At 42.1% G+C, this 12,518-nt stretch overlaps 1 protein-coding gene across 1 annotated transcript in view; it reads right to left on the minus strand.

The window, feature by feature from the left end:
* Positions 1-3,935: 3,935 nt before the first annotated feature.
* The window catches only part of sostdc1a (sclerostin domain containing 1a), a 41,988-nt gene continuing 33,405 nt past the window's right edge, over positions 3,936-12,518 (minus strand). Inside the window, exon 2 of the mRNA XM_030157632.1 lies at positions 3,936-4,782. Coding sequence (XP_030013492.1) covers positions 4,313-4,782 — 470 coding nt within the window. The 3' untranslated portion in view covers positions 3,936-4,312. The remainder of the gene's footprint in view (positions 4,783-12,518) is intronic.

The following is a 12,518-nucleotide window of genomic DNA, read 5'->3' on the forward strand; positions in this document are numbered from 1 at the left end:
GAAGTAGAAACTGAATATACCTTACCTTCACCTTTAGTTGCCACAGATGAAAAACTTATTATTATAATTATAATAATTATAATAATAATTATATTATTATTATTATTATTATTATTATTATTATTATTAGCTTTTTAGTTAAGAGAATATTAACTCCAGTCCACATTCAAACATAGAACATGATGCCCATACATTTTCATCCCATGTAGACTAACATATTCTAGTAATGGAATATTGATTACACTTTTATTTCTTCAATGATCAAGTCTTTACAACTATCCATGTGATAAAATTCATATTTATTATGAAAGCAGTTATTACAAGAATGACTGATGAGGCATTTCTGACTTCAGCCACATGCCCCTAAGCCAAACATGTCATGTTGTCAAAGGAAATATATCACATTGCACATCATTAATCTTACAGTCACATTTTATAGGCCAGTAACAATATATATATATATATATATATATATATATATATATACACACATATACATACACACACACACGTACATCATGAAAAAGTTCAATATTATGTGTCACTCATTTCAGAAAGTGAAACCTACATATCATATCGACTCATTAGACATAGACTGAAAAATTTCAAGCCTTATTTCTTGAAATTTTGATGATTATGGCTTACAAATAACAAAAACCCAAAATTCAGTGTCTCAGAAAATTAGAATATTGCCTAAAATCAATTTTAAAAAAGGATATTTTAAACAGAAATGTCAGGCTTCTGAAAAGTATGTTCATTTCTATGTACTCAAGACTTGTTTAGGCCTTCTTTTAAATGAATTACTGCATCAGTGTGGCGTGGCATGGAGGCGATCAGCCTGCAGCACTGCTCAGGTGGAATGGAAGCCCAGGTTGCTTTGATAGCGGCCTTCAGGTCATCTGCATTGTTGGATCTGGTGTCTGTCATCTTCCTCTTGACAATACCCCATAGATTCTTTATGGGGTTCAGGCCAGGCCAGTTTACTGGTCAATCAAGCACAGTAACACCATGGTCATCGAACCAGTTTTTGGTACCTTTGGCAGTGTGGGCAGGTGCCAAGTCCTGCTGGAAAATGAAATCAGCATCTCCATAAAGTTAATCAGTAGAAGAAAGCATTAAGTACTACAAAATGTCCCGGTAGATGGCTGCATTGACTGTAGACTTAAAAAAACACAGTGGACCAAATCATCACTGACTGTGGAAAGTCCAAAGTCTTCTTTTCAGATTAAAGTAAGTTTTGCATGTCATTTGAAAATCAAGGATCCCAGAGTCTGGAAAAAGAGTGGAGAGGCAAAGAATCCATGCTGCTTGAAGTCCAGTATGAAGTTTCCACAGTGATTGATGATTTTGGGCTGCCATGACATCTGCTGGTGTTGGTCCACTGTGTTTTCTGAAGTCCACAGTCAACGCAGCCATCTACCAGGACATTTTAGAACACTTCATGCTTCCTTCTGCTGACAAGCTTTGTGGAGATGCTGATTTCATTTTCCAGCAGGACTTGATACCTGCTCACACTGTCAAAGGTACCAAAAGCTGGTTCAATGACCATGGTGTTACTGTGCTTGATGGGCCAGAAAACTCACCTGACTTGAACCCCATATGACCAGTTTCCACTGCGTGGTATCAGCTCGACTCGACTCGGCCTTTTTGCATTACAAAGACCTGGAATCTGGTACCCGGTACTACTTTTTTGGTATCACCTCTGCCGAGGTTCCAGGACTTGGGACCAGATACTAAAACGTGATGTGTAAACACTGCAGACCACTGATTGGTCAGAGAGTTGTCTCTGTGACCCGCCGTTTTACAAAAACAGATGGGGAAGTGGACAGTAAATACAGCGGTACATTAATCTACATGATAACAGCCCAAAACTACACCATGGTCAGTCGAAGAGATTCAGTCTTTGGTGGCTGACGTAAAAATTCAGACGAGACAACATGCAGCGAGCGACTTTATCAGCAACTCTCTGAACAGACGACATGGAAGTAACACGCCGCATGACGCTATGACGTCTAGGTACTCTAAGGTCAGTAGTATCTTGTAATGGAAACGGCCTCCAGGAATACAGAGTCGAGCCGAGCAGAGTTGAGTCGAGCTGGTCCCACATAGTGGAAAAGCGGCAATAGAGCATCTGTGGAGTATTGTCAAGAGGAAGATGAGACACACCAGATCCAACAATCCAGATGACCTGGGGCCTCATGTATAAAGCGTGCGTACGCACAAAAACCTGGCGTACGCCCTTTTCCACGCTCACGTTCAGATGTATAAAGACTGAAATGACCATGGAAATGTGTGGTCCTTCACGCCAAGTCCATAGCTGGTGTACGCACATTTCTAGTGCTTTGGAACCTTTGGCGACACTTAGAGGTGACGCTGAGAAACTGTTAATAATGTGAAAAAGGTCATTCCTCCGATTGATGTGCACATCGGAGATACACAGATGAACAATGAACACACTGGCACGTCATCCCACTGTCAGAGCAGCACATTCACCACCAGAACCAGAACCAATTAGACCCTGTATCCATCAATGCCAATCCTGCCCGGGAGGACATTAAGCAACAACCATATAAAGAGATGAGGACACAAAATTCATTGATTGATAAATGCATTTAATGTAGTGTTCATGTCTGTGAGAACATTTATTAGTCGGTCCAGTTGCTCATTGACTCCGCCGATTGTCCTCACGATGTCCTAACGTGACTCGGGTCAGCATGGACCCATGCAGGTGTTCTGGACACCCGTCGGATGGGCATCAGCAGTGGGCTGTGGCGGACCGGAGGACCAGCTAACGCCGGGGAGTCAACAGGAAGCCTCTGTGACAGGAGGATGATACTGCGTCTGACCATCTTCTGCCTCATTGTTGGAAAATAATAATAATTTGAGCGATTAAACATGAGTCAAAGTCTTTGATTTCCTCTTTGATATCCTGACATGATTACGCATGAACCTTTATCTTATTTGGCTGTGATCAGACTATTGTATGACCTGTAGAATAAACTAATGTGTGACTTACACAAATACTAAATATATATATTTACCTTGGGGGTGATCTGCGTCACCCCTGTGAGAACAGTGTCACACAATATCGTCAACTTTCTGCTCAAACAGGTTAAGTTAATCTCTTTTCTTCTTCCGCCTGTTTCATCCTCCGCTTTGCGTCCACCTTGACGTCATCGTCTGATCACGCAGACAGGGGAATCCCAGAGGGAATCCCACCTGCAGACCCTGTTTATACTGATTTGCATATTTAAATGCGGGCGTTGAGAGGGAGGGGTCAGGTACTCCAACATATGCGCTCAATTCCACGCTGATTGGGATGTATAAAGGAAATGTACTTGGATTCGGGCGTACGCTCAGTTTTATTCATCTGGATTTTTTTGTGCGTTCGGACTTTTCTGGATTTGGGCGTACACCAGGTTTCAATATGAAATCCACGCAAGTCTTTATACATGAGGCCCCTGAAGGCCACTATCAATGCAACCTGGGCTTCCATTCCACCTGAGCAGTGCCGCAGGCTGATCACCTCCATGCCACACCACACTGATACAGTAATTCACGTAAAAGTAGGCCCAACCAAGTCTTGAGTTCATAGAAATTAACATACTTTTCAGAAGCCTGACATTTCTGTTTAAAATATCCTTTTTTTAAATTGATTTTAGGCAATATTCTAATTTTCTGAGACACTGAATTTTGGGTTTTTGTTATTTGTAAGCCATAATCATCAAAATTTCAAGAAATAAGGCTTGAAATATTTCAGTCTATGTCTAATGAGTCTATATAATATATGGGTTTCACTTTCTGAAATGAATGACAAAAAATATTGAACTTTTTCATGATATTCTAATTTTTTTTTAGATGTACCTGCATGTATGGATGGATGTATGGATGTATAGATAGATAGATAGATAGATAGATAGATGTGTGTGTGTATATACACACACACACACAAAATACAAGTATTTACACAAGAAAGTTTTGTTGTCATTTACTGGTGTTGGATGGCTGGAGATCTCAATCTGCACAGAAAATGAATATAGGAGCACATGCATATGGATACACTTGGGACAAAGTGAACTACATTGTGCTCCAGAAAGCTCAACACACTAAATATTAATATTTAACCATTTGGATTAAAGTATCAAAAGTAAGTCCTTAGTAAGCCTTTTAAAGTTCTCCATCATAGTGAGGAACCAGCTTCACATCGTCACACTGACAGATAATCCACGACTGCAAAACTCCTGAATCAGGTGTCTCAATATTACTAAAACTCCTGTAGGATTAAAGGAATTCAGATTATGTACGTAGAGCCTCAGGGTTCAGTCTCACGCCAGTTTTCACTGAGCTGGTTCTTCCCTAGCCTCCTGTTGCTCTTGGCCTTGTGTTTGTGCAGGAGCTGAGGCGGAGACAGAGACATCTCCTCAAACTTGTTGCCTGATTCATTGTGTTGCCTTGAGTACCTCTTGCACTTGCAGGAAGTGACCACAGTGATTTTGTAGGTCCTCGTGCTGCCATCTTGGCACTGGAGCTGGATGCGCTGGGTGCGAGTCTTGTCTGTAACGCACCTCCAGTACTGGTTGCTGCTGCTGCTGCTGCTGCTACTACTACTACGACGACCCCACAGCTTTCTGCCATACGTGCTGCCGATCAAGTTTTGGAGCATCTGAGCTGGGAAACACTCACCAGCACAAACTAACTCCTTGATGGGGTTGATGCTAGTGCAGTGACCGTCTGAGATATACTTAGTGGATCTCAACTCTCTGCAGCCAATTTGACTTTGCTCTGTTGGAAAAGCACAGTTAAAAGAAATATGAGCTACATCATATCTTTTAAAAACCTCAATTTTTTAAAAACCTCCAACATGAAACATTTTTGCAGAGTTTGTGTTCAAGTCTGTATTGGTACTGGGACCTGTTGATGTTGGCTAATGGTAAGATAACAGTATCTTCTATATGGTAACTATAAATAAATTAAATCATTTCCATTTTCTTTCAGTTTTGCAGTTAGCAGTCTGAAATTTCCATAAACAAATTACCTTAAAAAGCACTCCAAACAATTGAAACAATGCCCTGGGATTTAAATTATTTTCATTTCATTTATTTTTATTCTTTTTTGGTTACATTTATGCTTGTGATTAGGCAGTGATGGTGGAAATGGATTTTCTCTGCAGGGTGGCCCTAGAGATAGGGTGAGGAGTTTGGCTATCCGGGAGAAGCTAAGAGTAGAACTGCTGCTTCTCAACATCAAGAGAAGGCAGCTGAGGTGGTTCAGGCATCTGGTCAGGATGCTTCCTGGATGCCTCCCTGGTGAGGGTTTCCGGGCGTGTCCAACAAGGAGGAGACACCGAGGCAGGTCCAGGACATGTTGGAGCGATTATATCTCTCAACTGGCCTGGGAACACCTTGGGATGCCCCCAGAGGAGCTAGAGGAGGTGGCCGAGGAGAGCTGATGCCCCTGTGACCCGGATAGGTACGTGGGTGGATGGATGGATGGTATTCTACAGTCCAGAACTTCTGAATAATAGATTGCCATGGTACAGGGTCCAACCGTAGAGATTCCCGTGAACAGATAGATATGTCACATGTGGGGAAAAACTCCAAAGTGAAAAATGAGTTCCAAACATCGCAACTTTGCGGGCTTGTAAAAAAAAAAAAAAAAAAAAAAAAACTAAGACAGTTATGGAAAAAGTATGAGATCACTTTTTTGAGGAGGGTTCACTATCTTTTGGTGCTATTTAGAAGTCAATACGACAAACGGTGTCATACGAGTTAGTTTTAAAAATTTTATTTTGAAAGGCATATTGCGAACTTCCTGTTGGAGCTAGGTCATAGGTGTCAGCACGTGATTTGTTGGGCTTGATTAAACGAAAGTTTTGGTGTTGGCTTCATATGTCTACGACATTCCTACTGGAAGTTTGCAATTTGAGCATTTTATTTTGAAAGGCAAATTCTAAACTTCCTTTTGGAATTAGGTCATGAGTGTCAGCACGTGATTTGTCGGGCTCGATGAGATGGAAATTTAGGTGTTTGTTTAATGTTTCTACGACATTCCTACTGGCCGCTAGGGCTGTTTTTGTGTATCTAGGGGGCACTAGAGAGCTCATTTTGGCACCTATGGGTATAATTTTTACATTTTATCAAATTTTTCGCCAGACCTGACATGTGTGCCAAACTTGGTGAGTTTTTGAGCATGTTTAGGGGGTCAAAATCCAGTTCAAAGTGATGGAAGTATAATATAAAAACGAACGAAGAACAATAGGGCCTTGCTTGCAGGCAAGGCCTCTCACTGTGTGAGAGGGCCTTACCTTTCGGCTCGGTCCCTAATAAAATATTTAAATCATCATTTGCAGTCAAATTATACATTTTTTTAGTAAGTAGTTATGTAATATGTGAGAATTTACAGCAAGTGATTATCATGGAACAAGTGGTGCCAGGCACAACAAACCCTGCCTCTCACACATATTGTAGCCTATTTTGGCATTGATCCAACTGATGTCATCAGGTCTATGCGTGTGGTGATGTCAGCATGTGAGTTGCCTCTATATATGTGCCAAGTTTGAAGTAAACTGAAACAAAATTCATATTTTTATGGACATGTGAAATTTTGCCCATTATAAGTAAATGGGAGAAAAAAAAAGAAGATTTAAAAAATTCATAAAAACTTTTTGAACTTTGACTAACTTTTCCCAAAATGTAATGACTTCTATTGTGGGTCAATGGCAATCTATAAACCCAATTTGGTATGAATTCAACCAATAGTTTTGCAGCCACAGACATTTTAAATTTTACCCATCATAAGTAAATGGGAATTTAAAAAATCATAAAAAAATGTGAACTTTGACCTACTGTTCCCAAAATGTAATCAGATCTATTCTGGGTCACTAGCAATCTATAAACCGAATTTGGTATGAATTCAACTAATAGTTTTGCTGTCAGAGTGACAACAAACAAGCAAAGAAACAAACTGAACCAAAAACAAGCGGTGCCAGGCACAACAAACCCCACCCCTCACACATATTGTAGCTTATTTTGGCATTGCTCCAGCTGATGTCATCATGTCTAGGCATGTGCTGATGTCAGTGAATGACAATGAAGTACCATCAAACATAAGGACAATGAATGCGGAACCCTGAAACAGTTCAAAATATAAGTACTATAAATTATGGAAAAAGTGTGGTGTGGTGTGTGCAGGAATGCAAGTCCAGTTCAAGGATATTGTAGTTATGTGGGAGATGTGGTGTGGGGGGGTTGGCTGGGGGTGAGAGAGGGGGTGAAGTGTTCATTTAGCAGCCTCACTGATTAGGGGTACACGCTGTGACTCAGTCTACTGGTTCTGGCTTGGATGGATCTGTATCTTCTACCTGAGGGCAGCAGAAGAAAAAGGTGATGTGCAGGGTGTGCTGGGTCTCGCAGGATGTTGTATGGATGACAGCATTTGATGAAGACAGTGGCGATCTCTGGGAGGCTGATCCCAATGATCCACTCCACTAATTTCATCGCCAGTGTGGTATAGAAACTAAGTAATAACACTTCACTACTGTACTCAAGTATGTTGTGGGAGAATATATACTTTACTAGGGCTGGGTATCACGACCAATTTCCATAATCGATTTGATTTTGATTCATAAGGTTCTGAATTGATTAATCACAATTCGATCCAATATCGATTCAATTCAGCATTAATTGATTGGTATCACTAAATGAATCTGAATCAAAGTACAATTTTGAGCTGTAACCTAATTATTTGACTACCGCAGCCATATGCAACACATCAGTACTGGTATCAATATTGATATTAGAAAGGAAATAAATAGGACATTACAGCAGTAAATAGACAATTCTGCTCTTAAATATTGAACAAGACAGAAACATTCCCATGTTTCCACAGTTTCTCAGAATGGACTTCTTCCTTATCTTAATTCTGTTTTATGGCTGGGTATTTACTGTTCCTCTGACTCCACACTCAGTGTGGATCCAAGTTAATATGCCTTGAATTATCTGCTTCTGCAATTCGCCTCGGAGAGGCTCCAGGCAGCCAGTTCCTTTGCGCTACGGGTTCAAATTTGAGGCTGGGAGGACCTCCCACGAAGGGGTTTTCCCCACCCTTCCTCCACGTCTCTCTCGCGCCACAACTTTCACAAGCGAGGTCTTCCCCAGGGGTTTGCAAGATGAAGCCGGCCGCGCTTCCGCGTCTGCGGTGCCCGGGTCAGATACTCATGGCCCTGTTCTGAAAAATCGATGTCATCCACTATTAATCGATTACACAAAATTAAAACGAAATCGATCTAAAATCGATCAAATCGAGTTTTTTACCCAGCCTGATACTTTACTGAGTATTTTTTTTATTTTGTTTAATGTCACTTTTATTTTGCTACATTTCCTAACTCAACTGCATACTTCTACTCTGATACATTTTTAATGCTCACTATCAGTACTCATTACAAAAAATAAATTACAGAAAATTTGGTGTTTTCACCACAGGAGGCTGATGTATCATTGGGTCTAATTGCGTAACATGCAAGTGCAAATGACAGTCCACACTCAACCTGTCAGCAATCTGTTGATGTGAGTTGAATGAAGCTATGCCAAAAAAACGGTTGGTATTATGATTTAGACTTTGGATTCCATGTTTACGAGATATAATGTAGGCTCCATGTTTTGAGGTGCCACATAAGCTTCATTTTTTTTTTTTTTTTTCAAAATTCTGATATTTATAATACCAACAGCAGCCTACTGCTGTGAAGGTTTTCGAAACCTTGTTTTGAAGTGTGTGATGTGCAGGTCTCATAGCGTAGACATTGCCTTTTAGGTATCCATCAAAAAAGAGTCATAAAAAAAGTCTAGTGGTGTGAGGTCTGGTGAACACGGAGGGTATTCAACGAAACCCCTCCTTCCAATCCATCTGTTTGGCAAGTTCACCTGTAGTACACCCCCTGTCCAGTTATGGCCAGTATACATATTATTCACTCATTGTCAAGTCTTATCTCTTTGTTTAGCTGACTTTGGCCAAAATTAAATGCTACTTTGCTAGCGCAAAATGTCAAGACAGCGGAATCTCCTTAGTTATTTTACAAAGCCCAGTAAATGTGATGGCATTGGATTTTGACTTCCGGGCTGGCGTTTGACATATGAGGCTGCGAGGTCCCGGAGCTTAGACAATTTCAATTTAATCGTGTTTGTAAGCGTGCAAAATGCATATGGATTAATAAAAATACTTTTGTTAAGTCTTGCAACCCCAAATAAGGAACTCAAGGTAAGAGAGAAGTTTTTTTTTTTCTTTTTTTTTTCCTCGTCTAAAATATGGCTGGTCGTGCTAGCAAGAAAGCTACCACCGAGAGTGAAGTACAGCAGCTTTCTCCGGACTCCGTTGACAAAATTATGACGGCAATTGCATCTTTGGGCACGAAAATAGATACACAAACGACTGCACTTCGTCAAGAAATAGCCTCGATTCGTCAAGAGCTGCATGCTACTGTTAGCTCCTTACAGTCCGCTAATGCACAGAATACGAAGCACATTGACGACCTCGAGCTATCTGCTACAGAGTGCAATTCGACAGTCATGACTTTGGAAACTGCTGTGAAAAAATTAGTCAGATGTGTGCAGCCTGACAGATTAATGTCTGGACTTGGAAGGCCGTAGCCGTCGTCAAAATATTCGGCTTATTGGAATAGAAGAAGGTAAAGAAGGGAACAACTCGTGGCAATTCTGTGCAGCTGCATTGAAGGATATACTGGACCTGGAGGAGGCTCCCCGTTTGGACTGTGGACATCGTTCGCTAGCACCGAAACCAAGAGCAGGGGAGACGCCCAGACCGCTCATAATCCATGTTCATCATGGAGATGTGAAGGACCGTATCCTCCGCCTTTCCAGTCAGAAAAAGCAGCTGTTCTATGAGGGGAAACATGTGCATATTTTTCCGGATTTTGCTCCAGAGGTGGCAAAAAAGCAAGCGGCTTTTACAGAGGCAAAGCAGCTCCTTAGAAATATCAAGAACGTTAAGTTCAGTCTCCGTTATCCAGCTACCTTTAGTATCACGTTCAAAGGTGAGGAAAAGTTCTTTATCAATCCCGACTTGGCCATTTCCTATATAAAAGAGACAATTTTACCTTCATCTGATTAAGTATGTACTTGGACACTGTCTCTAAGTGACTGAACTTTCCAGGTTTATTACTGTGGAAAAAGTTTCTACTTGTTTGGAGTTAACCAGGTCTACTGCCTACTAAATGTGAGATAGTGTTATAATGTGTTCTAGAATAATAGAGGAATCTTGACCTTTTTTCTCTCTTTTTTATGAACCTACAGAAACGTTGTTATTAATTATTATTATTATTATTATTATTATTATTATTATTATTATTATTATTATTATTATTATATCCTGTTGGTAGAGGCACTTTTCAGTGTGACTTTAATTTTGTCTTCCCTTACATGATAGCCTAACCTACTGTGCTATATATACACTCTGCTCCCTGCTTACCCTGTTTCTCTGCTCGTGCCTCTGAGTTAGCGTGTCTTCGTCTATTTTTAAGATGCCTCACTGCAGAGACTGCCAGGAGCACCTGCAGAAAATTGCGGCACTTCAAACAAAGATATTTCAACTAGAAGAGGAGAATAACACTACGGTACCGTGGACTCCAATTGTGAATTTCCCAGCAAAGAAGATACGCTATCAGTTAAGTGACACTTCGATGCGAACACCGGTAGCTGTACCTAATGGTGACAGAAAAGCCACTGCACAGAAGAGATGGAAGAACTGTCACAAAAATGATAAACGACCCGGGATAGACAGTCCACATGGGTGGCCGTCACTAGCTTCCAGCGCTAAGGCTAACGCTGTTAGCCAGGGAGCTAACACCCCAAAGCCGCTGTCAGCACATAGAATCCTGTTTCCGCTGAACGAACCTCAATACGACCCGTTTCCCCGGTCATCAACCCCACGCCGGTTGGACAGGACAAGGCGCTGGGGAGGCGGGGGAGCGCTGCAGCGGGACAGGACGAGACGAGACAGCACCGTGCTACATCAGAGAGATAATGGTGGGAAACGGCGCACTACCAGCAGGCTGAAAGAGAATAACAGGCCGCCCCAGCAGAAACAAGTAAGTCAGCCAACCACACTGATAGTAGGAGACAGAGCTGTGAAGAACATCTACCTTGGTAAAAGAAATACCAGAAGGTGCTGCTTCCCTAAGGAGATGATTTGGGAAATAACTGTAAAAATCCCTGAAATACTGTCTACAAACCAAACCGCAAACAAGATCATAATTCATGCAGGAGAAAATGACATTTCTAGACAACAGACAGAGACGCTGAAGTAAGACTTTAATGAACTGCTAAAATTGCTGAGTGCCATAGACATCGAAGCATACATCAGTGGCCCCCTACCACCAGTCAATGGCAGAGTCAATCAATTTAGCAGGCTCCTGGCATTGAACAGATGGCTGTCAACTGCTTGCCTGAAGCACAAGGTGAACTTTATTGACAACTTCAATGTTTTCTGGGAGAGAAAAGGGCTTTTTCAGCGAAATGGAGTGCGTCTGAACAGACATGGAGCAAAACTGTTTAGTTCACACATCCACTACTCGATCTGCCATCCAACCGTGGCAAAGCATCAAACCACTATGGTCCCGCAGACCAATACTGCTCCTCCACCGCAGACCATCAACGTGGCCCCACAAACCACAGAGGCACCACTAACCAACGTGCCACAGGGGTTGGAGGAGACATCACAGGACAGACCCAGCACATCACCATCAACACCTGAGGAAGAACAACTTCCAAAAACACCGAACCACTCTCCCATTTCCTCCAGCTCCCCCTCACCTCCCCCCTGCTCGTTCAATCCCAGGATGACCAAATTAATAAATGCCGGTCTTACTATAGTAGCGAGCCCATAGCTACTGTGCCCAGAACCATCACACCCCCAACACACTCGCTTGGTCAGTCCCAAACTGAAGCCCAAATCACCAAAGACCAAACCCCCCCCACCACCCCCAGTTCCCCCACGGACTATGTGGAAGAAGAAGAACAACTGTGGGACTTCAGATCTGCACAGACCTGCCCCGGTCACCAGGCAACTTCTATTAGAAGAGTCTGTGCTTCTCCTGAACAGCTGTGGGACCCTAGACCCGCACTGCCCCCCCCCCCCCTCCGGTCAGTGGAACAACTATGGGACCTCGGACCCGTACTGCCCCCCCCCCGGTCAGCGGGCTAACTCAGCCGAACGACTACGGGACTCTAGAATCATACCTGCCCCCACTGGTCAGCGGGCTGCCTCCATTCGAAGATCCTATGCTGTCCCTGTTTTAAATACTAACAGACCACGAAAACACTACTCAGGTTATAGACAACACTACTCAGGTTATAGACACCTTAGAGTCATCAACACCCATCATAGACCCGATCCACAGCCCATCTCAGAGCACCTACAGTTAAATGTAGGGTTGCTAAATGTCAGATCACTGACTAATAAATCCTTCATAATTAATGATCTGATAATGGAAAAAAACCTACACTGTA

Source organism: Sphaeramia orbicularis, chromosome 16, assembly GCF_902148855.1.
Source record: "Sphaeramia orbicularis chromosome 16, fSphaOr1.1, whole genome shotgun sequence".
Classification (NCBI taxonomy): domain Eukaryota; kingdom Metazoa; phylum Chordata; class Actinopteri; order Kurtiformes; family Apogonidae; genus Sphaeramia; species Sphaeramia orbicularis.